At 67.6% G+C, this 27,779-nt stretch overlaps 1 protein-coding gene across 2 annotated transcripts; it reads right to left on the bottom strand.

Annotated features, from left to right (window-relative positions):
• Positions 1-401: 401 nt before the first annotated feature.
• Positions 402-27,779, bottom strand: CEP170B (centrosomal protein 170B). Of its 2 annotated transcripts, XM_069490765.1 has the most exons (19): positions 27,616-27,779; positions 24,338-24,468; positions 17,346-17,435; positions 16,027-16,105; positions 15,606-15,664; positions 14,447-14,585; positions 11,859-11,963; positions 11,196-11,660; positions 10,306-11,024; positions 9,811-9,984; positions 9,234-9,324; positions 7,370-9,085; positions 5,618-5,858; positions 3,477-3,636; positions 3,020-3,163; positions 2,846-2,934; positions 2,294-2,387; positions 2,121-2,172; positions 402-2,025 (listed from the first exon to the last, which is right to left on the bottom strand). In XM_069490765.1, exons 2-19 carry the CDS (start codon positions 24,440-24,442, stop codon positions 1,778-1,780), a joined length of 4,770 nt encoding a protein of 1,589 aa, XP_069346866.1. In that variant the 5' UTR covers positions 24,443-24,468; positions 27,616-27,779; the 3' UTR covers positions 402-1,777. The 2 variants fall into 2 exon arrangements, with proteins under 2 accessions (XP_069346866.1, XP_069346874.1); XM_069490773.1 differs by lacking the exons at positions 16,027-16,105; positions 17,346-17,435; positions 24,338-24,468; positions 27,616-27,779 and having other exon boundaries at positions 11,841-11,963; positions 15,606-15,658.

Raw genomic sequence — 27,779 nt, 5'->3', positions numbered from 1 at the left:
AGGGCAGGGGACCCCAGCCGAGCACCGGGACCAGCCCACCCGCCCCCAACACCGTCAAAGGACAAGCAAGGCCCAGGCGACAGACGCCAGTGTGCTGCCGTGTGATAGAAGAATGATTTATTAGAACAAACTCCATGACAAATCATATAAAATAACCATTTTCTGAGAGACATCCACGAGACCACCTGAGAACAAACGTACAGGGAAACCTCCGGGAAGCCAAATAAGTTACCGATCCCAAGTCAGAGGCGGGCGGGGCAGGAACGACAGGACGCGACCGGGAGGAGCACGAATTGGAGAATAAAAGAAAGTGCGACGTCGCCCAGGGGCGGGTGTGGGGGAGGATGTGGGCAGGGGAGAGGGCCAGGAGGTGCCAGGGCGGGCTGCGTGGGCGACCACGGGGCATGCAGGGCGGGCGCCGCTGGACTAGCACCTCCTCCCTGGGAACAAGGCTCTGGGGCTGGGGACGGGGCGGGACACCCACCACCCGCTCCTGTAACCACCGGGCGGGCTGCAGGGGCACAGGCGTGGGGACCCCACCAGCTGAGTGTAAACAGGGCCCCGCACGTTCCTCCCCCCGCTGGCCCTGCCCAGGCCCGGCTCTCGCAGGTGGCAGGAGGGCTGTGGAGCTCACCCGGCCGCCGACCGGCTCTTTGGCTTAGAGACTCCAGCAACACTGGCCGCCCGGGCGTGGGGGGCACAGCAGAGGGGCCACGCTCTGCCCACCTGGCATGTTCCCAGCTGAGAGGATCCTGAGAAAACAACCGTTCCGGGGCCCATCCCTGCCCCCACGAGGCTGCAGGTGCCCACTTAATGCCCACCGGAGGGTGGGTCGAGGCTGGAGGGGCCACACTGTCTGGGCACTGAGCGGGACCCCTGGCAAGCTGCTTCCCACTCACTTTGGTCCAGCTCTCGCCTCTGCCTGGGGGCTGCCCCAGCCTCGCACCCAGACCCACCAGAAAAGCCCAGTGCAGAGGCCCGAGGTGCCTCGCTGGGACATGCCCCGCGGCCCCTCAGAGCGCGGCACGGGGGTGCGCCTGGGCTAACTGCGCGGATGCACTGTCTCCCCACCTGCGTGCACCTGTGCACCTGGCCCAGCCCGGGCCCACGCTCACTAGGGTTCCACTGGGGCAACCCTAAGCTCAATGGGTTTGGCAGTTGTGTTGGCACCAAGGCTTAAAGCAGTGGGGTCCCTGCCCCAAACGTCTCCACGGGCCACCTGCCTGGCCCAGGCTCCAGGCCTGGGGTCAGGTGGGAGCCACCAGGGCAAGTGCCCTGCCTTCCCCGAAAGTCCCAGCGACAGCCGAGCCCTCCCCAGCTCTGCATTTGGCACTGAATGACCACGGCCGGCCTCTCTTCCCCTGCCCAGCACACGAGGACGGCACAGGTCAGTGCACGGGGCCTCCCAGAGGGGCTGGGCAGGCCCTTCACGAGGGAGGCGTTTCCGTGAGCCCTGGAGGGGCTGCTGCCATGGCACAAACGACTCTTTCCTTTAAAGCTAAAGACAAAAGTAACAGTGATGGAAAGGAGGCGGGTGCGTGCCCCAGGGGCTCGCCCTTGGCAGCGGCCGCAGCAGGCGCTGGGCCAGCGGCCGCGTGGGCAGGGTGGCCACAGGGGCTGGACGTGGTTGGGTGCTGGCTGGGGGCTGAGGAGGGGCCCGGCGTGGGAGGCGCCTGCCCACGGGGTTATGGCACGTGTGGGGGTCTTCAGGGAGAACCACTGCACCGGGCAGGGGCCGGGGGCTGGACAGGAGGCTGGCCTGGCCGGGTCCTGAGAGCTAGATCAGGAACCGCTCGGCGTCGGGGAGGAAGGCGGGTTCCGGGAGGCCGGGGGGCCCGCAGTTGGCCCGCGGCGGGAAGCTCCTCAGGGGCAGGGCTGGCAGCAGGGTCTCTGCCGAGGGGGGCGAGGATGGGCTGTGGGTGGCCACGCGGCCCTTCCCGAGCCCCGGCTGGGCCGAGCCCGCAGAGCCCCGGTTTCCTGTGAGCAGGTCCAGGTTCCCGCTGGGGTCCACGATGGCGTTGATCACTGGGGGGTGCGGGGAGGGTCAGGCACCCGAGGGCCGGCCCCCACCCCCGGTCCCACCAGCCTCCCCCACCAGCCCCAGTCTGGGCCACACCCACCTTCCAGCTGCTTCTGCACCCGCCTCAGTTCTTTCAGGATGGAGCTGATTTCCTGGATGTGGGAGGGGGGAGGGGCAGCAGATCACCAAGGGATGCGACCCCTTCCCAGGAACGGGCCAGGAGCCAGGGTCGTGGCCTGGGCCAGCTGGGCAGAGCCAGGGAGGGCTGCTCACCTTGTTGGACGTCTTCAGGATGGGCACCTCGTTCTCCGAGTTGATCCGGGCCTCCAGGTCCTCCCAAGCTCGGCCTGTGTTCTGGAAGAGGATCCTGTGGGGCAGGGGGCGTGGCAGGAGGAGGGGTGAGGACGGTGACGACACAACTGAGGCATGACAGCTCCCAGGTCTCCTTCTGCCACGGTGAAGCTCGTGCCACCCTCTCCTGGGCCCAAGGAGGAAACCAAGGCCCGGCACCGGGCCTAGGCTGGCGGCCCCACGGTCCGTGTCTGTGTCCGGCACTGAGGGTGGGGAGGGGTGGGCCGAGCCCAGGAGCAGGGCTGGAGGGGAGGGGAGGGCAGTTCGGGGGGCTCTGGCTCGTCTGAGCTCAGGGTCTGCTTGCTGCGAGCCACACGCATGAAAACCCGGCTACGTATGTGCACACACGTGTACCTAACGGGCCATCTGCCCTCAGGAGGACAACAGCCTGGCTGGCCCCAGCTCACGTGCATGTGCTCCTATCTGTGCCCGAGGGAACCAGGGGCCTCCACCCAGCAGGGGTTGCCCGCTCACTTCATCTTCTCGGCGAGGTGCTCCGTGTTCTCACGGATGGCCTGTGACAGCTGGGACACGGGGTTCAGCATCAGGTTATCGAAGATCACCTGCAAGAGCCTGGCATCAGCACGGCCTCTGGCGCCCCTCTCCGCCCGATGCCCGGCCCTCTGGGCGCGGGGGTGGGTGCCGTGCCTCCTCTCGGTTCCGTGGCTTCGTCCTGTTGGCCAGGGCGTCCTCACAGGTGTCGTTCATGTTCTGGTCCAAGTCCCGGGAGCTCAGCGAGCCGGGTGGCACCTTCTGGAAGTTGAGGCTGGCCTCAGGGATGCGCTGCACCAGCTGCAAGAGGGAGGGCAGGGCAGCACCGGCCCCCTGGCGGGGTGGCTGCCGTGGACAGACGGGCAGCCTGCCTGCTCGGGGTCCCTCGCCATGGGCTCTCCGGGTGGCCACTTGGGGGGCAGACCCAGGGGACCTGGGGACGCATGGTGAGGCCCTGCTGTGGCATGCAGGGCGGCCTGAGGACCCTGACCTGAACTCCTCGGGGCAGGGCCAGGCTCAGCGAGGTGACGAGCCCTCCCCAGGTGTGGACACTGTGGGGGCGGCGGGGCCTGGCCGGCTCCGGCATGGGGACCTCCGGAAGCCCAGGGCTCACCTCCTCGCGGGCAGAGATGGTCGAGGCGGGGGTGCTGGGCATGTTGCCGAGGGAAGGGCTGCGGGCGGGCCCCGGTGAGCCCAGCGAGTCACCGTCCCCAGCCACGTCGTGGATCTCCCGGGCCAGGATGGCTACGTCCTTCACCAGCGTCTGGCTCAGCCTGCAGTGACAGAAAAGGTGGCAGGTCCCCTGGGGGTCCACTCAGGCCAGGCCCCAGCACACGGCAAGCTGGGGCAGCTGCAGCCCGACGGGCCTCCCTTCCCCAGGCCCAGCGCTGCTGCTGGGAGGCAGCCGCCCTCAGGGGCAGGGCCTGCGTGTGGCGCTGCTCCCAAGCCCGTCCTGAGCGCAGGTCCAGCCAGCCAGTGCCAGCACAGGAGCACGGGGCTGGCACGGCCCCAGGAGGCTCAGCTCCCTGCAGCCGTGGGGGATGGTAGGGGTTGGGACAGAGGCCCACGAGATGGATAGGCAGATGCCCAGATAGGCACGGGCCCCGGTGGCCACACCTCCTCCCCACCCACCAGGGCCAGCATCACAGCTGCCCGGCCTGCACGGCATGGACCCAACTCAACCGTGGAACGTGTCGGTGCCATGGGCGCCCAGGTCTGTAGGCAGGGAAACTGAGGCAGAGGCTGGGTAAGCTGAGGCCACAGTAATAGAACCTGTGGCTTCTGACCCGAGGGTCACAATTGGGCAGTTCCAGAGAGGCTGGAGACCTCCCCATGGGGCAGAGGCCGAGGAAGAGCTGAGCCCCCAGCCTGGGCCACTCGGGACCCCCTCTGGCTGCAGCCCTGGGTGGGACAGGCCTCCACCCGGCCAAGAGTAACAGGCATCTCCCAGGCAGGTGCCGGGGAAGCCACAGAGGCTGGAGGCCGGCTGGGGACAGGGGCAGCTCCCTGCCCTCCTGCCTGGGTCCCCAAGCCCCAGGTGGCCCCTTGAGGAGGCCTTGCTGGAGACAACAGCCTCATTGCCTGTCCTCCTGCCCCCCGAAGCCCCTCAGACCCACAACCAGCAGGTCCTGCCAGTGCTCGGGGAGGACAGGCCCCACACTGGCAGTCACCCGAGGAGCAGACCATGTGGCTCCGGGGCCCACAGAGGAGGGTCTCTGTCCTAGGCTGTGCCAGCTGTCCCAGGGCCCCTCCTGCGTCCAGCTGCCCAGCCGCCCTCCGCCTGGACGGCCCAGTGCGGCCACCAGGGCTGCCCTTGATGCACTCCAAACCAAGCCCCCAGCCATGCCCACCCTTCCTACATCACGATGAAGGCCGTCCCTCTACTTCTGGGTGACATCAAACTGTCATGTGCCCCTGCCCCAGTGCCTGCCCCACCCCGGCCCCCTGTTCCATGTGCCAGCCTGTTGAGCGCTGCAGCTTACCCACTTTGGGACTTCAAGAGACCCACAGGGGTCTCCCGCGCCCCTCCCTCTCCCAGGTGCCAGCCCCGCCCCATTCCCCCTCCCTCTCCCAGGTGCCGGCCCCGCCCCATTCCCCTCCCTCTCCCAGGTGCCAGCCCTGCCCCATTCCCCCTCCCTCTCCCAGGTGCTGTGGCTGCCTCCTTGGCCCCATTCCCCCTCCCTCTCCTTGGCCCCTCCCCGCCAACTGCACACCTCCCACGGCCTCAGGTGCCACCTTCAGGCTGACACTGCCGGTGCCTCTGCCCCTGCTTGGGCCACTCTCTTGAGACCACCTGCTTCTGGCCACCTCCTCCCGGGCACCTCAAGGGCTTCAGGCTCAGCACCCTCAATAGCAGACACTAGCTATCCACTCGGGCCCTGGATCCTTTCCTGTCCTCGAGCCCCCCACCCTCCCCAGCACCTGGCCTGAGATGACTCCTCTGCAGAATGAGAGAGTTCACCCATCCATCCACCATCAACCTACCACCCACCCACCCACCCAGTCAGCCATCCACTCTCCCATCCATCCACCCACCCAGCTATCCATGCACCCACCCCAACATCCACCCACCCACTTGTCCATTCATCCATCCGTGCTTCTATCTGCTCAGCCACCCTCCCACCCACCTACCCAGCGGGCATTCACCACGCCTGTTTGGGAACAAGAGAAGAGCTCCCAGCCTGGTCCCTGCCCTTGTGGTGCTCTCAGCCAAGAGGCGCCAACCAGCAGACAGACGGCGAACCTGTTGCTCACCTTGCAATCTCCGCAATCTCTGCCGTCTGCACGATGAAACCGTAGTGGTCAGGCTCCTCCTCGTCATCTGTGTCCCGGGGGGCGGGGGCCCGGGACCGTGCCCGGCTGGAGCTGCCAGCCCTCGGGGCCTGCGTGGCTGTTGGGGCATGGGAGCGTGTGTGTTTGGGGGAGCCGTGGTGGGAGCCGTACTCCTCCTCGGAGGTGGACGTGTAATCCGAGCCCTGCTGCCGGCGGCGTGTGTCTTGGATAAGTGAATTGGTTTCAGAAGCAAGAACAGAACAAAGCAGTGCTCAGCACCCTGTGGTGACCCCAGGGTCCCTCTGGGTGAGGGCCCAGCACTGCAGGACTTGGGGGCATCATGGCTGGCACCCCTGCACCCAGAAGCCCTTTAGCTGAAGCACCGACAGCTGCTGAGCTTGCAGGGCCGAGAGGCCCCCACCAGCCCAGAGGCAGGTGCGGGAAGCAGCCTGGGCTCCCAGGCCAGCGGCAGAGTCCCTGGGCTGGGTCTGCGCACGACCTGGGTGACAGGGGGGCGGTGCCTGTCTCCCCACGCAGCCAGCTGCAGCCCCAGGGGGTGAGGACAGCCCTTGCAGCCCCCAGACCCACGCCTCAGGGGCGCCCGCCGGGCAGAGTCCTAGAGTCCTCGCCCACCCCTGCAGCCCCAAGCAGCGGCGAACCGCCCGGACGGCGCTCAGGCAGTGCAGCACCAGCGCGCACAGCCCAGGCAGGGCCGGTCCTCCGCCCACGGCCACCCGCAGCCCTCACCACAGACCCCACCTCGGCCTTCGGCCCTGGGCAGGGGTGGGCGTGGCGGGAGACGCGGGGCGTGGGGAGCGGGGAGGTGGAGGTGCGCAGGCCAGAGGCAGGAGCTGGTCCGGCAGCTCCTCGACCTCAAACCAATCCACTCGCAGGATGGCGTGTCTCCCTTGCGGGGAGCCCAGCCGTGTGGACGGAGACGTCCAGCCGCCCAGGTGGGGGCCCAGCCGTGTGGACGGAGACGTCCAGCCGCCCAGGTGGGGGCCCAGCCGTGTGGACGGAGACGTCCAGCCGCCCAGGCGGGGGCCCAGCCGTGTGGACGGAGACGTCCAGCCGCCCAGGCGGGGGCCCAGCCGTGTGGACGGAGACGTCCAGCCGCCCAGGCGGGAGGCAGCTCCGCCAGCCACGGCAGCCCGTGCCCCTCCCTGTGCACATGCCCCTCAGGGTAGCAGAGTGGGGGCTCTGCTCGTGGGGGAGCCGACACAGGCCTCCCTGCCGTGGGGTCTGTGGGCTGAGGGTATTAGAGCGGTGCGGCTCCCACCATGGGGCACAGGTGTCCCCGGCGCCCTTCGCTGAGCTGTGCAGTCACTGGGAGGGGACAGAGGACCATGGGACAGCCATCCCCGAGTCCCTGGGCCCCACAGCAGATGGTGCGGAGCTCCATGTGTGCCCCCCAAGCCACCAGGGTCCCAGCCTAGCGCACGGGAAGAGTGGCAGGGCCACTTCAGGGCCCCTTGCCCGCCCCCCCCCCCCCCCCCCCCCCGGAAGACAGAAGGAGCCCTCTGCTGGCGACGGTCTAGGTCTTCCGCAAGCCCTGCTGTGCACATACGTGTGTGAGCGTGTGAGCGTGCTGACACGCCCACCCCGGCTGCGGGAATAGGGGCTCCTCTCGTGCTGGGGCTCGGGCCACAGCGGGGGACCAGCTGGCGTCCGGGAGCCCCCAGACCCACGGCAGCCCCCCTCAGCCCTGGCCCCCCGCCCACTCCCGGCACTCACTGGAGGCGTATCTGGCGCTGCCCGAGCGGGCCCTGCTGAAGGGCTGGCGGGGGCCCGCGGTGGTGGCCGTGGCAGCGGCCCTCCTGGCAGCAGCCCGAGCTTCGGCCATGGTGGGCTTGCGGCTGGCACAGTACAACTCGGCGCTGCGGCCGGAGAAGCTGGACCGGGCAGGGGCTGCCTCAGGGTCACTGGGCCCCGTGAAGGAGCCAGCCCGCTTCCGGGGCATGGCCAGGATGTCCAGCCGCGACAGCTTCTTGGTCTGCTCAGTGGCTGGCCGGCCTGCCGGCTCCGGGTTGGCCGGAGCGCCCCGCTCACTGTCCACGGCCTCGGTGTCTGAGGCGTCCCCCAGCCGGGCCCGCCTGAGCCGGGAGGCCCGCGTGGGCCGCGGGGTGGACAGGCTGTTGGAGCGGGTCAGGGCCTGCTGCCCCTTCTGGGTGCCCGCGGAGCTGCGGCTCTGCTCCTCGCGGGCAGCTGGGGACGGCGGGGGCGCCACTGGTTTCCGGCGAGGCCCTGGCCGCCCTGCCCCGGTGGTCTCGGAGGTTTCGTGGTTGGAGGCAACCGCGTCCGAGCTCGGTGGGGGGGTGGGCCCGGAGCCACGCTCCTCTTCGGGCCAGTCCAGGGACCCCCGGGGCCCACGGCCGCGCCGCACGGACGGGCGCCGCACCAGCTCTCCGCGGCCCGAGTCTGCCTGGCCCAGCGGACGATGCTGCTTCTCCGAGAGCCGCTCTCGGGTACCACCCAGGACGGCACCTCCCGCGTCCTGTGCTGCCGGCGGGGACGGCGTCTTCTTCGGTGGACCCAGGGTGTGAGGGGTCGTCGGGCTTGGCCCATTCCTGCTGCTGAGCAGGCTGGCTGTGCTGCCCGTGTCCACGTCCGAGTCCCCGGACAGGGAGTCTGGCGGCCGGGGGGTGCCGCCCTCCTCACGCTCCGCCTCTGCAGACTTGGAGAGCAGCCGGGCCTCCAGGGCCGCCAGGGCCGTCTCGGTCTCCTTCAGGATCAGGTGGGTGTCCTGGGTGTGGAGGTCGGCGCGCGAGGCCCGGGCTGCTGCCAGGTCCTGCAGGAGCGGGTGGCTAGTGATGTGCGGGGGCTTGCCGGGCGCTGGGGGGCCGCTGGCTGGCTCCTTGGTGAAGCTTTCTTGCCGGGCAAAGGCCAGGGCCTCCGTGGGCGGGGCCGGGCCGGGGCCGTGGGGCTCGGGGGCCCGGCCGGTCGGCAGCTGGACGAGCATCCGCCCGCTGGCGCTGGCGCTGGCGCTGGTGCAGACAGGGGCGCTGGGCTGGGCTGCCCGCCCTGGGCCCTCTGCCTCCCCGACGGCCACACGCGCTTTCCCGGGGAGGGCAACCGCCCCGTTCTGGTCCCCAATGAAGAAAGAGGTGGGAGCCAGCTCCCCGGGGGTCCTTGGCGAGCGCCGCCCCCTGCTCCATGCCGGCCCCTCCTGGGGGCTCCGCTGTTTCGCCTGCTGCTCCGCCCCTGGCTCGGGCCCGCGGCCTCCATCCGACCCGCTGGCGTCACTGAGGCTGTCGGGGTCCAAGTCCTCCTGGCCCACGAGGCAGCGTGCCTGCTCGACACCCGGCTCCGGCGGCCCGGGCCCGCTCCTCCTGGTGGCCTCGGGGCCTGCGGGGCTGCCGGCCCTGTCACTGGGCAGCTGAGGAAGCCGTCGGCGTGTGCGCACAGGCAGGGCCCCCTCGGGCTCCCCAGCTCTGCGCCCCAAGCTGTCTTCTGTGAAGCACAGGGACGGCCCAGTCAGAGCGGCGCAGGCCTCGGCACGCGGGAGCCCTGACTGTCCCCCGGGCACAGGTCCGTGGCCAGCAGCCCAGGCCACCCTGGCCAGCCCGACCCTCCGACACAGCACTGAGCCCCCACTTACCTGGGAGGCCCGGCTCTGAGTAGCCGTCAGCCAGGCTGGCCCAGCGGGACACCCACTTCTGAGCCCCCGGCGAGCCCGGCACCTGGAGGCCCTGCGGGGAAGAGGACAGGAGCGTTTCCACAGCAGGGGTCACCGGGGCGGTGCAGGCAGCGGCAGGACGCCAAGGACAGCCCGCCCTGACACCGGCCACACCCACGCCACCCGGGGCCTGGTGCACGTGTCCCCGCAGAGGCAGCCAGGCCGTCCTGTCCTGGGCGCGCGTGCCCCCACGTGACCCCCTGCTGGGCCAGCTCTGCCACAGGGGCACCCAGCGCAGGTCCGCGTCTCAGGGTCAGTCCAGGTCAGCGGCCAGGGCCCCACCCCGACCCCTGGACTCCACTGGGCCAGCCCATGGGGCAGTTGACCCAACTCAGCGCCAGGCCTGACACGGGCCCCAAGCCCTCCCCGCCTGCCAGGTGAGCCCGCCCCTCAGAGGAAGGGCCAGCCCAGCCTCACCCGGCCCGCCGACCTCAGGCCCTGCCCGGACGCTGCCCCCTCCGACCCTGGCCCTGCCTGGGGCAGCCATCAGGGCCTGTACCTGGTGCTCCGCCTGGGGGGCCACACCCAGTGGCCGGGAGGCAAACTCCTGCAGCAGCGCCACCCGCTGGGCCACGGCCCCGTCGCCAGACTCATCTCTGTCCCCTCTGATGACTGGGCGGAAGGTGGCTGAAGATGCCCTGCAGAGTTCAGGGGACTCCAGTACCCCAAAGACCTGCCAGGAAGAGAGGGCCCCGGGCACTGGGGGTCAGAGGGACCCAGCTCGCCACCCACTACTCAGACAGACGCCCTCCCACGGCCACCAGGAGGGCTGGGGACAACACCCTGGCTGTCTGGCTGAGCATGTCACTGGGAACACAGGCCCAGCCCTGGGAAGGCGGGAGGCAGGGCCTGCACCCCAGCCTGCACGCCGGGCCCCCCAGCCTCTCCCGCCCAGCCGGACTGGGCGCAGGGGCCAGACCTGGGCCACAGCAGCCAACGTCTGGGCCCTGACGTCACAGCGGCCCTAGAGTGCCCTCCGGCCCCCGCCCGGCACCTGGTCAATCATCTTCCGGGCCTCCTCCACCTCCTTGTCCTGCGCCTCCGTCTCGATGGTGTAGGTCCCCGCGTCACTGAGGCTGTCGTCCTCCTCCTGTTTGCGTGCCTTGGTCAGCTGGGGGTCGGCGGCGGGGGGCGGTGGGGTTGGAGGGGCCACGGGGCTGGCACCGCGGGGCGTCAGCGGGGCAGGTGGTGCCGGAGGCGCCTTCTCAGGGCTGGGCCGGGTGGCCGGGGAGCTCTCCCGGGCACACTGGGCCATGAAATCCTGCGCCAGGCGAGAGCGGCGGCCCACGCTGCCGAAGGGGCGGGCAGGCGCCCGGGCGGCGGGCGAGGGGCCGGCCAGCCGCTCCTCCGTCTTCTCTCGCTTGAGCGAGCTGGCCCTCTGCGGGCCTGCGCTACCGCCTGCTGCCCGGGCTGGGGCGGGAGCGCCGGTGCGGTCCCTGTCGGCTGGCCCAGGGCCCCGGCGCTTGTCGGCCTTAGGGTCCCCGGGCGGGGCGTGCGTGAAGGACTGGGAGCGCTTCTTGCGGGGCGTGTCCTCGTCGAAGAACTCGATGACGAAGGCCTGCTGGTTGTGCAGCAGCTCCTGGGGGTCCCGTTTGATCTGCCTCTGCAGCCGCACCTGTTCCCCGCCAGGCTCCGAGGGCACCCCAGCTGCCGCGGCCGCCTTGGCCAGGGGGTCCTCCGAGTCGCTCTGCGTGCCATCCTCGTGCTTGTGGCCTGGGAGAGAGGGGAGACCTCAGCTAACAGCGATCACCCTCGGGCAGCCTCGTCGCCCCATGCCCGCTGGGGACAGAGCACCCCACACCACGGTTCCAGGCAGTTAACCAAGACAGGCGTCCGGTCACCTGCCTGCTCCGCAACGAGCACCGCGGCCAGCCAGGCACTCACCCTTCAGGGTGCGGGTGTGGATGGGCAGGTCGCTCTTGGTGCTGTGGCGGTCATCCCCCGGGCCTGCCCGGCGCAGCAAGCTCGGGTCATTGTGCACCAGCCAGTCGGCCACCTTGGTCTCAGCCGAGACCACCTCGACAGGCGTGGCCTCCCTGCCCGCGGGCCGCCGCTGGCGCAGGGAGAACTTGGTGATGTGGTCCTTGATCTTCACCTTGCCGGGGCTGCAGTCGTCAAACTCGATGGTGAAGGAGGCGTGGCTCTGCACCACGGGGGCCGCCCCGCCTGCGCCCGCCTCCACGTCCTTAGTGGGCGCCTCGTGTACGGGCACCTCCGGGGGCTGTGGGGCCCCCTGCATGGGGATCTCGAAGTAGCTGGACTCCCGCCTGAACGAGTAGCCCTGGGGCTCCACGGGGGCGCGGAGGCCTTCCAGCTCCCCGTCCTGCTGCGCCGGCTCCTTGGGACGTTCTGGCGATGGGAGACGTCCTCAGACCAGGCCCAGGCAGCCACCCTGCACCACCCTCCTCCGCCAGGACCCCCCACCCAAGGGGGACGGGGGCTCCATCTCCCCTGGAGCAGGCACCTCAAAGGCCAGGCCATCCCCTCACCCATGTACCGCCCCCTGGGAACCCTGGGGGTCTCACGAACCTGGTCTCCGAGACCAACCTGGGCAGGGCTCCTCCCGGCGCGGGTCCCCAGGCGGGCTGCTGCCGTCGTCCTCGCCCCACCAGGACGGCTGCCCATACAGGGGCGTGCGGTAAGCTGCTGCGTCTGCGGAGGGAGAGAGTTCAGACCCCAGGTCCCCGCGGCCCCCAAGGTGGACGGGAGGAGACACCTGGAGCTCAGGAGAGGCCGGGTTCTGGGGCAGCCCTGGTGTCACCTCCCAGCTCAGACCTGCAGCAGCCCAGGACCCCACCCGCTGCAGACAGTGCTGAGACCTGTTTCCAGATCTGCGGGGAACAACAGTTGCCCCGAGTGCCACAGACGCTCACCTGCCTGGGCCTCCCTGGGGTGGCTGTGCCGGGAGGGCCATCCCTGGGGGGTCTTGGCAGCCCCACCCTGGGGTGGGCAATCCTTTCAGCCCCGCCCTGCCCGCTGCCCCTGGAGCCTGCCCAACAGAGGGGCAGGAGGCCAGTGGAGCTCACACCTGGGTCCGACAGCCCCCACCCCCAAGGCTGTAAATGGTTCAGGTCACAAATGGGTGGCCCGGGGGGCTGAGGGCAACTGGAATCCGGGTGGCTCACGTGGTATTTGGTTTTTGATGTTTGAATCATTGAACAGAGGTTAAAAATCAGGCCGGGTGCAATGGCTCATGTCTGTAATCCTAGCACTCTGGGAGGCTGAGGCAGGAGGATCGCTCGCGATCAGGAGTTTGAGACCAGCCTGAGCAAGTGCGAGACCCTGTCTCTACTAAAAAATAGAAAGAAATGATCTGGACAACTAAAAATGTATATAGAAAAAAATTAGCCAGGCATGGTGGCACATGCCTGTAGTCCCAGCTACTTGGGAGGCTGAGGCAGGAGGATCGCTTGAGCCCAGGAGTTTGAGGTTGCTGTGAGTGAGGCCGACACCACGGCACTCTAGCCTGGGCAACAGAGCGAGACTCTGTCTCAAAAAAAAAAAAAGAAAAATCATATTTCACATGAAATCCAGTTTCCAGCCCTGGTGAGAAGCTGGAAGCCCAGCAGCTTCCAGACGGCAACAGTGGAAGGGGCGCTGTCTGGTGCCCCCGGGTCAGTGCAGGCTCCGATGCCCACAGCTCCCTCCCCGCCTCTGAGTGCACCCTGTCCCGGCCAGAGCCCTGGGGGCAGCTGAGCCGTGGCCAGCTGTGGCTCCCAGCTGCACACACCACCAGGTCTGCCCGGTCTCGGGTCAGGTGGCATGTGTGCACTATGCCAGAGGGACACAGGACTCCCAAGATGTGTCCTACATGCCCCCCGCCCTCGCCGAGGACCTCATTCCTGACCCAGAGCCACACCAGGTGCTGCTGAGGTGGGGTGTCTGCTCCTGGGCAGCCTCTCACAGTTGCTGTCGGTCCTCCACCCCTCTTCTGTCCCCTAACATGCTCTCCCTGCTCTGCTGGGGCCAAAGAGCCAGCCTGGCCTGCCGGCCGCACCTGCCATAACCTCGGGGACAGCTCCCAGCGGCTGTCACCGGCTGTGTCTTACGGCCTGGACACCAACAGGTACTCTGGGGAGCTCAGGGGACTTTCTGGAAAGCTTCCCAGTCCTTGGCAGAGTCCCGCTCTGGGTGCACCTGCATCCCAACCGGATGGCAGCAGCCGCGTGGCCGCAGTGTGGACACGCGCTGCCCGTGGGAACAGCAGACGTGGGGCCGAAGCTGGGGCGGTGGGTGACCTTTCCTGGACAGAGGTGGGAGCAGAGAGCCTGGTCCCTAGACACCTCCTCTTATCCAGAATTCAAGTCACGTGCTGGGGTTCTGGGTTTGCGTCCTGCACCTTGTCCCCCTCCACACCTGGCCAGGCACTCGCCCCTGGGAGCCACCCAGACCTGCACAGCGGCCGCCTTCCGACCAGACTTCCGCCCACACCGTGCACCAGCAGCCAAAGGGCACAAATCAGGTCTCGTCAAACACCCACCCACCCGTAGGGGTGCAGGCCTGCACAGGTAGGTGTGTACAGGGGTGAGGGGTGCAGGTGAACATGCGTCGAGGTGTGCACAGAATTGAGGGGTGCAGGTGTGCACGGGTAGGTGTGTACAGGGATTGGGGTATGAGTGTGCACAGGAAGGTTTGCACAGGGATGAGGGGTGCAGGCATGCACAGGTAGGTGTGCACGGGGTAAGGGGTGGAGGAGAGCACAGGCAGGTGTGCACAGAAGTGAGGGGTGCACACATGCACAGGTAGGTGTGCACGGGGTAAGGGGTGGAGGTGAGCACAGGCAGGTGTGCACAGAAGTGAGGGGTGCACACATGCACAGGTAGGTGTGCACAGGGGTGACAGGTGTAGGTGAGCAGGGGTACGTATGTATAGGAGTGAGGGGTGCACACATGCACAGGTAGGTGTGCACAAGGGTGAGGAGTACAGGGGGCATGGGAAGGTGCGCCCACACATGAGCCGGCTTGTGTTATGGCTGGTGTGGGTGCTGGAGCCCAGGAGGTGTGAGGCCAGGGTGAGTGTGGACACTGGTGGTGCAGGTGCCAAGCAGGGTGGGTGTAGGGGGAGAGGCAGCTGTGGGGCCAGGCAGGGCCTGGGGGTGCCCTCTGTGCTTGCCCCTGGCCGTGCTCAGGGCCTACCTGCTGCTGGTCTCCGGTCCCCCTTCTCCGGCCTGGGGTTCAGGGACTCGCAGTAGGGCGTGTGCTCCGGCAGCGCCTCGCCCCTCTTGGACGCCGAGCCCTTGAGGCTCACCTGCAGCTGGCTGGTGTACTTCTCGTGCTGCGGGCAGCCGGCAGGGTGAGGGAAGGGGCGCCAGACGCAAGGAGACCCCCACCCCGGGCAGCCTGGACTCCCCTTCATGGGTCCCGCAGTCTCAAAACCCCAAAGGGTGGACAGGGACAAGGCCTGAGACCTGCCCGGGCCACGTAGCTTGGGGTCTACAATGAGGCCCGGGGTGGGGGCCCTCAGGACCACACAGCCTCCAGGAGGGAGCTGGGGCTTGCTGGGAGGCCTGCGTGGGGGCACATCAGACAGACGGGACCCTGTGCTGCCCGGAGTCCATCTGGGAAGCTGGGCTAAGCACGGTCCTCCCCACACAGGGCTCTTGGCAAAGCTCTGAGTCCCCCGAAACTGCGCTCTGTGACTCCCACATAAATACGCGAGGGGACAGGAGACACCCCCACCTGCCCAGCTCCCAGCCCAGGACCCTCCAGCTCTGACTGGGGGCTCTGGCCTCGTGCGTCCCTCCAGCCCCTGGGAAAGGGCACTCCAAGAACGCTGGCCATGCAGGTGGCCGCTCCGGCTCCACACGTCCCCCTGCCTGCTCCGGCTACCCCCACGGTGCCCTCGCCAAGACGCTGGGGGCCCAGGGCCACCAGGTGTTGGGTCCCACACCCTCCTCACCCCCAGGGACGCACCCAGGGATGCACCCAGGGACGCACCTGGCTCCTGACGGGGCTCCTGGCTCCCACCTCCCCCGAGCAGCTTCCTCCTGTGCCCCGGCCACCCTGCACACCCTAACAAGCCACCGGCTGACAAAGCCACTCAGCTCTCCTCTCCCCATCCCCCCCACCAGAGCCCCTGTGTGCTGCTGCGGCCCCCACGCATCCCCATCTGTCAGGCATCGGCCTGGGGGACTGACCACCTTCTCCACCTCCAGACTGGGCCGTCTGGCAGGGCAGGCCAGGCTGGCCTGATTCACGGCACCCACGGCAGACAGGGCCTGGGGTTTGCCGGGGAGACGGCAGTGGGGACACCAAGAGGGCGGGACTGTGGCCCTGGGGCCTGGCCGGCACCAACCTTGAGCGCCTCCTCAGGGACACGGTGCTGTACACGCTCCAGCACATACATGTTGGAATGTGGCCACGTGTTAAGGAGAACCCAGGCAGAGAGGGCCAGAGGCCACGTGCCTGACGCCCAGAGGCCAGCGCTGGGGTGCACGCCCCGTGGCAGCTATGCACCCAAGATCAGGCCATGACCCTGGGTCCCAGGGAGTGGTCGTTGTTCCCAGGCCCTGGGAGGTGCCTGTGACCAGGGCCCCAGCCGGGGGGCTGCAGGGGCTGCAGCTCCGGGGTCCCCACGGGCAGGCAGAGCCCAGCCTCAGTGTGAGCCTCAAGCTGTGACTGCCAAAGCCCCTGCCCTGCTCCCAGAATAACAGGTTGGCTGCCGCCCTGGGGACTGAAGGAGGAGCCCAGAGGAGGTGGCGCTCGGGGAAGGATATCATAGCCAAAGCGGATGACGTCATTGAGTTTCAGCGTGACATACTTCTGGTCCGGGATGCGCATGTCGTTCACAAACGTCTGTGGAGGAGGCCGGAGGCAGGAAGCTGAGCCAGTGGGGGGGGGGGCGCCCCGTCTCTGGAGTCCACAACAAGTGTGCCCAGCCCCAAGCCCCACAGGGACCACAGGGCAGACAGCCACTGCAGGCCTTCCTCAGTGACACAGGGACTCTGGCGTGGCCCCTCAGGAACAGAACCCTGTGCAGTGGAGCCCTCCAAGCAACAGCTTCTCTGCAGGTGCTGTGTGCACAGCAGGAGGCCACGGGCTCCGGGCAAGGGTACGGACAGCAGCCCAGACCGGCCCTGGGGTGGGGACAGCTGCCGAGGCTCTGCAGACCCTTCTGGCCAGCGCTGTGATGTCACAGGCCCCTGAGGGAGCCAGCCCTGCAGGACCAGGCTGGCATCACGTGCCCAGGGCCAGCAGCCCCCCGAGACCCTCTTGAAGCCCGCCTGGGCGCACGGACGGCGCAGGCCGAGGAGGCCCCACTGCAGCCCGGCGTGAGCAGGGCTGCTTCTCTGACGGGCAGCCCTGAGCCCCAAGGCTGGAGCACCTTGAGGGGTTTCTGGGGTGGCGCCCAGTGCTGGCCACAGCGCTCACACCACGGAGGCTGCCATGGGGACCCTGGCTCAGGACTGCGCGGGCCCCGGCAGGACGGAGGCGGGCAGTTTTGTTTCCTTATTGAAACGGCGTCCCAGGGCAGGACGTGTCCACCACACGCAGAGACAGGAGGCCCAGACAGGTCCCTCCAGGACAGACAGACCCATGTGCCCCCAGGAGCGCCCTCCCGTCCTGCTCCTGCAGTCAGGGCCTCCACCCTGGTGGCTTCCGGCCCCTGCTGTCCTCAACTCACACAAGGGAGGGTCCCACGCCTCCCCCCCCCCCCCCCCGCCCACATGGGTACCCCAGCATGGCCCTTCATCTCAGGAGCCCCGTTTCCCAGCCCAACACCTCCCCTACCTGCCTGAGGGGCCCACTCCTCAGCCCTGCAGTCCTGAGACCCTGCCAGTGGGAGCCCAGGGAGGGGCCCACTGCAGCTGGGGGCGGAGCCCTAGCTGAGGGGTGGGGGCATAGCCAAGGGGCGGGACCATATCAAGGGGCGGGACCATAGCCAAGGGGCGGGACCATAGCTGAGGGGGTGGGGCCATAGCTGGGGTGGGGTCCAGAGCTGGGAGGGGGTGGGTTTGGTCCAGAGCTAAGGGGGCAGGGCTGCAAAGCAACGGTGGGGCCCTGTGGAGGGGCGGGGCCAGGGGCGCACACTCACCCCATTGAGGCTGCCCAGGTCCTTCACCCAGTGCTCGTCCCTGTCCTGGTCGTAGTTGATGACAGCATGCTGCTTGTCCACACTGCGGGACTGGGGAGACAGCCGGCCCTCAGGTGCCGCATCCCAGGGAGACGCCGCATCCCAGGGAGACGCAGCCCAAGAGGCAGAGGCTGCCCTGCGCATCCTCACAGCAGCCCACGGCCCCCGCCACCCCCACAGAGCAGGCACTGGCAAAGCCCATCCGGATGCCAGAGCAGGCCACAGGGATTCGCCAAGATGCCAGGGCCACTTCCCCCACCCGCTGCGGCCACCGGGGCCCACCCTCCCTGGCGCTGCTCCTGGGTCAGCCGTGGGAGGGGTGGGAACCGTCTGGTCATCTGGACATGCTGCTCCCTCCCAAGGTCAGAGGGCCGCAGCCAGGCCGCAGCAGAGCCCAGAGGGAGGGTGGACAGGCTGGGGGTGGGGAGGCTGTCTCAGGGGGAGGGCTCCCCCGCCCCTCGCCCAGGCCCTCAGGGACACACGCAGCCCCCCAGCAGGCCTGTCCCTGGTGCCTGCCTGCATGTGCACACCTGCACGCACATGCACACGCGTGTACACGCGGGACTTCCCACCTGAGTGCTTCTACTTTCCTGGCTACCGGCCGCCCAGGCCCACTCGGGGACAGTCGCCCCCGCTTTCCCACATGGTCGGCTTCGCTGTCCACTGCAGGGCCACAGCCAGCCCCTGCCACTCTCCCACGGGGGCTCGGGGAGACAGGGGCAGGACAGGGTCACGTTCCACTTGCTCAGGCGCTGCCAGCATGGGTCTCAGCAGAGAGCGCACCCCCCGCACTCCACCCCATGCCACACATCCCCTTGTGCCGCCGGGGCTGCGGGTGTCTGGGTGGTGGCTGCATCCCTCCTGTCCCCCAACCTGAGGAGCCGCAGGCCTGGGGGCCCAGCCCCAGGAAAGGCCAGCAGAACCAGCCAACTCAAGGGAAGCCGTCAGGCTCTGGCCCAGATGGCAGCGGGTGACCCAGGGTGTGACCCACACAGCCACCTGAGGACCGTGCAGGCAGTGCCCAGCAAGACACCGGGTCAGCCTCCAGAGCACACCAGGGACGGTGAGCCCACAGGGCCACTCCCCACCCCCAGGGGCAGGACGGCCCTGGACCCACAGAAGGGTGGCCCAGGACCTGAACATTCCCCCGGGTCCCAGGGGGCTTCCCAGCTGGACAGGTGAAAGCCCCAGGACCCTCGGGCTGGTCACCGCCTCCCTGGCACCTGCCGCCACTGCCGAGCCCCACTTCCCTCTGACACTCTCCGCCTGCCTGCCCCAGCACCACCCTGAATAACCAGTTTTGGGGGGAGGCCCCAGTACCCCTCCCAAGGTCTAGAAGTCACCAGGACAGGACCTCCCTCCTCCCTCAGAGACACCACAGGGGCCGGGGTTGGCTCTGGCCCCACCCCTGCCCACGGTCGCCCAGCTTGGTGAGGCCTGGGCAGAGGCACCAGGGCAGGCCCCAGAGGGAGGCTTGCAGCTGGGCGGGGCTTGTGGTGGCCGCAGGCCTGAGCCGGCCACAGCCTGCCTGTGGGGCCTCCACCCTCCCCCAGCCACTGCCACCCGAGCAGCGAGTGCTCAGGACCCTCAAGGTGGCCAGCCTGAGCCATGATGAGGGTACGGCAGCAGGTACCACGGAGGAGGGAGAGAGGAGGGAGAAGGGTAAGGGGGCAGGCCCACGCCTCATGCTGCCAGGACCCCCCAGGAAGTGGGTGGGGGCCAGGGATGGTTTGCAGGGGAGAGGAGGGTCCTGGGGTGGCCATCCTTGAGCCACCTCCACCTGCACAGCCCACACCATTCCTGAGAAACGCAGGTGGGAGGCTCAGCCCGCCCCAGGTCCCCTCCCTGGGTCTGATCCTGGCGCCCACTCACTTGCCAGCCAGAGCAACAGGGTGGGTCTCACCTGGAGACCCTCACCCCCACCCCCATCCCCATCCCGGTCCAAATTCCTCGTCCAAAGTTGGTGCCCACAGCTGAATGGCTCCTGGCTGCTCTAGCAGCCTCTGCCCCACACGGTTGGGGGGATCAGCTCCGAGGGGACCAGGCTGGAAGGGGATGCCAGACACCACCTCCTCCATTGGACTTCCCAGCCTGTCCCTGAAGGCCTCGGCCACAGGCCCCCCAGCACTCAACCTCCTTTAAGGTAACCCCACACAGCCCCTCCTGCTGGCCCCTGGCCCAGCATAGGGGGAGGGGGAGGTGCTGTGGGCCAGGACCCGCCGCGGGGTGGGGGCTGCCCGGGCGCTCTGGGTGGTGGCTGCTTAACTGCCCTCTCAGTAGCCCCGAGGGGCATGATTCCTACCTCAGAGTCCAGCCTGGAAGCTGGGGGACCGGAGCCCCTGATGGGCTGGGGGCTCCCCTGCCCCCACACCTGACCTGTGCACAGGCCAGCAGCCGCCTCACCTGCCTGACACACGGGCCCAGTGGGGCCACAGGGACCCACCGTCTCAGGAAGAGAACCCCCGAGGACCGAGGGCCATGTTGGGCGCCCTCCCTGCTGGGCACCAGACCTCCCTGGGGGACAGGTCTGGAAAGGGCACAGGGGACGCGGTACAGGGGCTGCCGACCCTGCTTCCCACTGAAGGGTGCCGGGCGGTCCCAGCTCTGCTGGCCGAGGAGGGCGGGCTGGGCAGCTGGATGCATCTTTGCCAAGGAGGAGCCCCGAGGGGTTTCTGGGAGGACCTTCCAGCCTGGACACATCCCTGCCGCTCCCCAAGCCTCAGACCCTCGGGCTTGACAGCCACCTCCCAGGCACACCCCACACACCTCCCAACACTCCGGCTCTCCCTGCCCCGCCCTCGAGGCTCCCCTAGGAGCCAGGTGCCAGCCCACTAATCCTCCCCAATCTGCCTCCGTTCCCCCGGCCACCTCTCCTGTGCCCCAGCCCCACCCAGCCCGGCAGTCCCTCTGCCCGCCAGTCTCCAGTGCGACTCTGTGGGGCTCCCCTGGTCTTGTCCCATGCGCCCTGGGGGCCCTGCCCAACCTTCCCCACCCTGCCGGGCCACAGTCGGGCTTTGGCTAGGCTACTCTGTGGGCTCTGGACACACCACGCCTCAGCCCAGGAGTGCCACCCTCCCCGCACCCACCTTCCCTCTCCCAGGGGCCCCCATTCACACCAGAGCCTGGGCCACCCCCACTGCCGGCCAGCCGGGCTTTGTCACCAGACACACCAGATGGCAGGGAGCACCCGGGACTAACGGAGAGGGCCTGGGCAGGGGCCAGGGAGAAGCCCCTTCCAGAACTTCCTTCCCAGCCCCAACACCCCAGGCCAGAAGCAGACCTCCACTCAGCCAAGCCCACGAGCTCAGGGGCTAGAAGCCAGCCCACCCGTGACGGTGGCCCCTGGCCCAGGGCTCAAGACTTAAAACAACGCAGACCAGTGCCTGGGGAGAGGAGCCCGGAGGCAGGAGGAGGGCGAGCACAGAGGTAAGAAATGTGAGACATGGCCGGGAGTGCCCCAGCCCTGCAGGATGGGGACCTGCCGCCTTCTGAGTTCAAGATTGTTCTTTTTTAAGCAACAAAGGAAGCAAGAAGCGCTTCATCTTTCCCTGCTGCACCCCTTTTAACAAAAGGGTGTGTTCTGTAAATTTGGATTCAGTCAGAAGGCCACACTTAAGGACCTAGAAGGCCACATGTGGCCTTAAGGCCGCAGGTTCCCCCCCCCCTCCCCCCGCATGGATTTTGGGAAAAGGATCTAATAAATTGTACTCACTTTAACACGGAATAAAGATGTTTCCACAGTGTGTGTCTGACACCCTCCGTGGGCGAGATCCCTGCCCGGCTGTGCTGATCCTGGCGGTGGCCACAGCCCAGAGCTCCGGGCACTCCCTGCTGCCAGCTCACCCCACCCGCCACCCCCAGCGCGGCCACAGGCAGCACAGCACACTGGCCGGGCGCACCGTGTGTGCAGGGCCCGGCCTCGCGCTGTGGTTTCTGGGTCAGGATGAGAGTAGGGATCCCGGCTGCCACACACCCCACGGACAGCTGAAGGGCGAACCGGTGGAGACAGAGCGGACACTCCCCACAGACACATGTACACGTACACTTGTGTGCACACACAGAAGCACATACACATATGCACAGGGCACCCTGCCGTGTACACACACATGGGTGTACATATGGACACGTGTGTACATGTGCACAAGGTACCACGCATTCACACTAGTGCATGTGTGCACATACATGTGTATACATAAGCACATACACACGCAGACTGTGCGTGTGTGGTCGCGTGTACACTGTACACACGTGTATGTGCACATACATGTGTATACACAAGCACACACACGCAGACTGTGCATGCGTGGTTGCGTGTACACTGTACACACGTGTATGTGCACATACATGTGTATACATAAGCACACACACACGCAGACTTGCATGCGTGGTCGCGTGTGCGCTGTACACGCGTGTGTATATGCACACACATGTGTATGCATAGGCCCGTACGCACACGTGCACAACGGCAGGGAAGGGAAGGCAACACTCGAAAGCCTTAGGGTCTGGGGGCTGGAGGACGGCAACGGAAGGCGCCGGGAGGAGCCTGGACAGGGTGGGGCGGGCGGCAGCAGGTGGAGGGGGGTGAGGAAGGTCCTAGCAGGAGTGGCGAGGGCAGCGGGTGAGGCAGGGTGGGCAGGCGGGAGGCCGACCGGCCCTCCCACACTCTCTGGACTCACATGACCTCCCTGAGCCTCAGTTTCCCCACGCATGGAGACAGGACTTACACGGCCACACCACCCAGGACAGTGAGCAGCAGAAACATGGGCGTGCCCAGGCCAGCGGCTGGCCCAGTGTGGGGAGCTGAGACGCGCCCATAGCTCCTGTCCCGCTCCGGGCTCTACCACCGACAGGCCCAGAAACTAGGAATCAGACCTCGAACGCCCTAAGCACGCTGAGCCCCCACACAGCGGCCTCTCCCCCAATTCCTAGGAAGAGGAGTGAGCAAAGGTGGGGTGGGAAGGGTGCCCCGCCGGCCCCCAGCACCTGCAGGTTCACTCTGGCTCCTCCCAAAGGCCCTAAAGTGCCACCTCCTCCGAGAGGACCTCCCGGCCACCCTGGGTGGAACAACACTGCCGTCACCAATGCCACACCTGCGTGTGGACAACCTTCGTGGGGCAGCAGCCGGCCCAACCCAGCCTCGGGGCCATCCTTAAGGCCGGGGCACACCCTGCCACCTGCCACCTGCCTCTGTGAGGCCTGAGCTGAGAGTGACCTTTATACTTTTAAATGGCTAAAAATCACAAGACAATTTTGTGACACGTGACAATTATAGGTGTGGCTATTTCAACGTCTGTGCACAGTGTTACTGGCGCCCCTGTTCCTAAGTACCGTTCACGGCTTTCCCACCGCAACCGCGGAGCCACGTGGCCGCAGGGAGCAGCGAGGGGCCCGCGAAGCCCAAAACATTTACGCAGCCCTGCACACACCCATCGGCCAACTCCTGCACGCAGCCACCAACTCTGTCTCGCCAACTACCAAAGGCATGAAGTAGAGAGAAAAAAGGGAAGAGAATGTTCTAGATTAAAGAACTTAGGAGCCTGAACAACCAGCCTCAATGTGAGGAACTTGCTGGGTCTAGATTCAAGCCAATCAGAGGACATTTTGGGGGGAGGCTGGGATGTCTGGACTCCGTCTGTCTCTGCCGCTATAATGAAAATACCTCCGAGGGGGTCATTCACGAACAGCAGAGATGTGCTGCTCCCAGCCCTGGAGCTGCGAAGTCCAGACCAAGGTGCTGGCAGACTCCGCGTCAGGGAGGCCCTGTCTCTGCGTCAAAGGCGGTGCCTTGAATGCCGCGTCCGCACTCGGCAGAGGGCCGGACAAGCTTCCTCGGGCCTCTTTCATGAGGTTCCTCGGCCCACCCCTGACGGCAGAGCCTCACGTCCTCATCACGTCCCAAAAGCCCCTCCTCTGAAAACCATCACGCTGTGGACTAAACCGCAACCCACACAAACATTCACACCATGGCCAGACGCTGGCAGTGTCACCGGGACAGCACTTGTCCCGGGTAGAGCCGTGTCACCGGGACAAGGCTTGTCCCAGGTAGAGGTGGGCAAATCTTTGCTGCCCAGGTGAGTGTCCCTGTGGCCAGGACCCCTTGTCAAAGCCTCAGGCACCCTGGGCGTGTGCCACACGGTACGCTTTGCGCTCGGGAAGCAAGGTCTTAATGACAGGACACCCCCAGGTGGGCAGGGCTGACCCCTACCCCAAGCAGGCCCCTCGGCTGGACTGGACAGCCACCCAGGGCATCCCTCTCCTCTGCGAGTCCCACGCGGGGGCTGCCTAGGGCCCTGGAGACAGCCCCGCCCCCATGATGGGTGGGCAGGGCTGCAGGGAGCCCGACTCACACACACCCACATGGGACCGGGGAAAGACGTCCCCGGACAGGACGTCCCAGGCCAGTGCACCACCCCCACCCTTGGTTCCCAAACAGCCAGATGCAGGAGCCTCACGAGAGCCGCAGGCGGACCCTGAAGCCCAGGGCCAGAGAGGGATTCTGCCTGTGACGCGCCCAGTGTCCTGCCAGCCTCTCCTGCCCGGGGGAGGCCCCACACCCAGGGCACCCTCAAAAGGCACCAGCCTTCACCAGGGCACATCCGGGAACGAGACCGACGGGACTATCCGGGCGGCACCCCCAATCACGGCCGGGGGGCCCAGACGATGAGCATGTGGAGGTGGGTGCTCACCCCCTGTCCACACAAGGCACCTTCCTGCCCAACACTTTGAGAGTGTGACAAAAGCCTAACTGTCCCCTGTCAGAAACAGGGATGTGTGCAGGGGCAGGGACCGAGCTTGCGCGCACACTCACGCCCCGCACAGGCCCCCAGGGAGGCCCAGAGCCCACTTGCGGGTCCAGGGCCCAGGCAGAGGGGCCCAGGCCGCTGCGTCGTGGCCCTCTCCCCGGGGTGTCCTGCATTAAGGGGGCGGGCAGCCCTCCCAGGGCCCCCACGCACCTGCAGCATAAGCTCGCACTCCTCTCGCCCCACGAAGATGAGCTCACGCGGGAGCCGGTGGCGGGCGCCGCTGCTGCTCACCAGGAACCAGGACGTGACGCTCATCTTGGCGCTGGCCAGGCCCGACGGCCCTGGGGAGAGAGGGGTTGTCAGGGTGGGGCTCCCTGGTGGCTGCGGCCCCTGCACACACGGAGGCCCAGCCCAGATCTGCACCCCAGAGGCAAGCTGGCCACTCCCGAAACACTGGGCTCCAGGCACACCAGGCCACCTACCCTCCTCTGAGTGTGGCCCCGAGTCCCCCTGTCAGCCTGTGCCCTGTCTTCCCCGCCATGTCCAACCATGGACGCCTCTCCTCCCCTGGCCAAGGCCACCTGGTCCTCTTGTACCCTCTGAGACCACCACACCTAATCTCTTCTCTCTCCTGGGTGTCAGGGGTCAAGGTTCATAGGATATTGGACACACTGCCTGTGTGTGGACCCCATAGCCACATGACCCACTAGGAGTAGCTCATGGGTGGGACTCCACATGGCCCACCAGGACCCCACAGTGCCAGGTCCAGACACACCCCAGGACACAAACCCTGAACCAGAGGATCTACTGCCCCCAGAGGGATACACCGGGACCGAGACCCAGGCAGGGGCCCTGGGAGTAGGGCGCAGCAGGAACAGAGCTGGGCCCTGAGCCATCATATGCTCAGCCCCAAGAGAAGACGAACGTCCCTCGGTGGCCGTTGTGCAAAGACGGCATCAGGCAGCTCTTCGGGGCCCAGGAGGGAGGTGGGCCTTTGGTGCCTGTGGTCCCAGCACCACCAGCAAAGGCAGGTTTGAGGGACTGGTGTGGTCAGCACAGGCAGGGAGCAGTACAGCAGCACGAGGGGCACGGTGGGGACAGCCTGAGTGACGCAGGGCCAGCACTGCCCGAGACCAGCCCTGGTGCAGCCTGAGGCAGCCAGTGAGCACAGACCACACGCTCACGGCACTCTGCACACTCCAGCACACAGCCACGTGGCCCCCAGCTGCTCTACCCTGCTGGCACGCCATGGACGCCACAGTCTGTGCACAGGTCCTAAGCACTGCTACGTGCCAGGGGGTGGCCTGGGTGAGACAGCACAACCAAGACACACAGAGTCCCCATGTCTCGGGGCTCCCCTCCAGCTGGCAGGCAGGCAGCAGAGAAGGCAAGTAGCTCGTGAGGTGTGAGGAGTGACACAGAGAATGGGGAGGGAGGGGCAGGACGCTGTGCTGGGCGGGGTTTGGGGAAGGTGTTGGGAAGGCTCTCTGAGAAGGTGGTATCTGGGCACAGCCAGCAGGGGTGGAAGGGAGCGAGTGAGCATCCCTGGGACCACACTCCAGGCAGAGGGAGCAGCCAGTGCAAAGGCCTGGGAGGGCCGGCGGCCTCACGCCTCTGGGAGGCCTAGGCTTGTCCTGGAGCCAGACGGAAGTCTGAGGAGGGCCCAGAGCAAAGTGGAACCGCAGTGCCCTCATCCAACAATTACGAAGAAGAAAGTGAGCACGAAACAAGGTGTGGGGTCTGAGCGAGGAGCTCCAGGGGTTGTCTGGTCACACGCTTACGCGGCTGGCCCTGGAGCTGGAGTCTGCGGGCACCAAGCTCTGACTCGGTACAGAGCACAGCCGCGGGTGAAGCAGGAGACTAGGCAGGAGGTGACCGGGAGACTGCCAAGAAGTGAGGACATTCACCCGGGACACAGATGACAGTGGCCGGGGCCTCACTGGGAGCAGAGGAGGAGGTGAGGCTGCCGGGCTGAGTGCGTCCTGAAGGCAGGGTCACAGCGAAGGGATGGTTTGGACTCGGCCGCGAGCGTGTGAGGGAGGAGTCAGGACCAGCTGGACAGGTGGGGGCCACTGCTGAGCTGGGGATGGCAGAACGGGGTCCCCCACACTCACTTCCCAGGAAGCGTGCACATGGCCACCACACCCGAGGCCACGGTCACACGCAGTCTCATCACAAGCAGGGTCAGCCCTACCCCTGTGATGCCCACACCCAGGGTCCTCAGCCGTGAGGCTCTTGGCGCAGGTCCTACTCCCTTCCGCCGGGGGAGCAGGTGAAACCAACGCCCGCTGCAGCCGAGAGCAAGTGCCCCAGGGACCGCATATCCACGGCACACCCTGCCCTGTGCAAGCAGGTGGGAGGACGTGGAACCATCCACACCAGGAGAAGGCAGCTCCAGGCAGCCAGAACCTCCCTCACCCGGGGGCCCTGCCCTTCCTTAGGGTCCAGTGGAGGCCAAACGGGTGGGACTTCATTGGCCCCGTAGGCCCAGCCCCCTGAGGCAAGGGGAGCGGGAGAGGGGGGAAGATGAAGAGGGTCTCTCTTGGAAAGGCACCCCATGATGTGTCTCCCGGCCCCCATCCAGCCCTCAGCCAGGCGCTCACATCTCACTCTGCCATCCCATGGTGCCAGCTCCCAGGGGCAGGGGCACGGGACCTCCACTCGGAAGAGGCCACAGCAGAGGCTTAAGGCAAAGGGAAGACAAGCCCCCAGACCCTGGTTATGCGGCCGTGCCAGAGCCAGGCTACCCCACTGCCACCAGCAGCCCAACCCAAAAAGGCCTGGAAGCCACAGACGCTTCCAAGCAGCCTTGGGCTGCTTCAGGGCTGGGCTGGCCATGTCGCTACGAGGGAGAATAATAAACACCCCAAACTCGTCCCCTCGCCCGGCCGGCAGGGCCACCCGTCCACAGGTGAGGGGGGGTAGAGGTGGAGATGCCCAAGGGCAGCGGAGCGGCGCGCTGGAAGGAGCAGACGAGGCACGGCCGGGAGAGGAGGCAGGGACAGCGGAGGGACTGCGGCGGAGGGAAATGAGAGAGGAGGAAGACGGAGGGAGGGACGGCGGGAGGAGAGACCAGGCCAGAGGGAGGCGGCGGGGCGGGAGCGCCAGGCCCGGCGGGGGAGGGAGCGGCGTTTCTGAATCAGCGCTCGCCGGGGGCGGCCATGGCCGTGCCGGTGCCGGGGCGGGGACCTGGGCGCCCAGGCCTGCCGCCCCACTCCGCAGGCCGCGTAGACACGCACCCGGCAGGGCCGCGTAGACGCGCGTCGGGCGGCCCCTCCCGGCCTGGCGCAGACCTGGGCCGCCTCCACGGCGGCGGGGACCGGCCTGGCCAGGTGCACTGGGCGGCCCCCGCCCTCGCGCCTTTGTCCAGGCCCTGCCGGGACCCCGCTGCCCCGGCCGCCCCCCGCACCCCGTGCAGTCCCGCAGGCCCGCAGGTGTGGGCGGTGGGAGGCTCCGGCCGCGGCGAGAGCAGGGCCGGCGCGTCTTACCTGCGGCTCGGGCTGGGTCCCCGGCTCGCCCGCTCGGTCCCCGGCTCGGCCCCCGGCTCGGCCCGGCTGGGTCCCGGCCCTCCCGCCCGCCCGGCCGAGCGCTGGGCGGGGCCGCCGCCTAGGACATGCCCGGCGCGGCCCGCACGCTCGCCGCAGCCCAGCCG

This window comes from Eulemur rufifrons, chromosome 2 (genome assembly GCF_041146395.1).
Source record: "Eulemur rufifrons isolate Redbay chromosome 2, OSU_ERuf_1, whole genome shotgun sequence".
Lineage (NCBI taxonomy): Eukaryota > Metazoa > Chordata > Mammalia > Primates > Lemuridae > Eulemur > Eulemur rufifrons.
The sequence above is the reverse complement of the archived record's forward strand: the minus strand, read 5'-3'. Positions and strand labels throughout refer to the sequence as shown.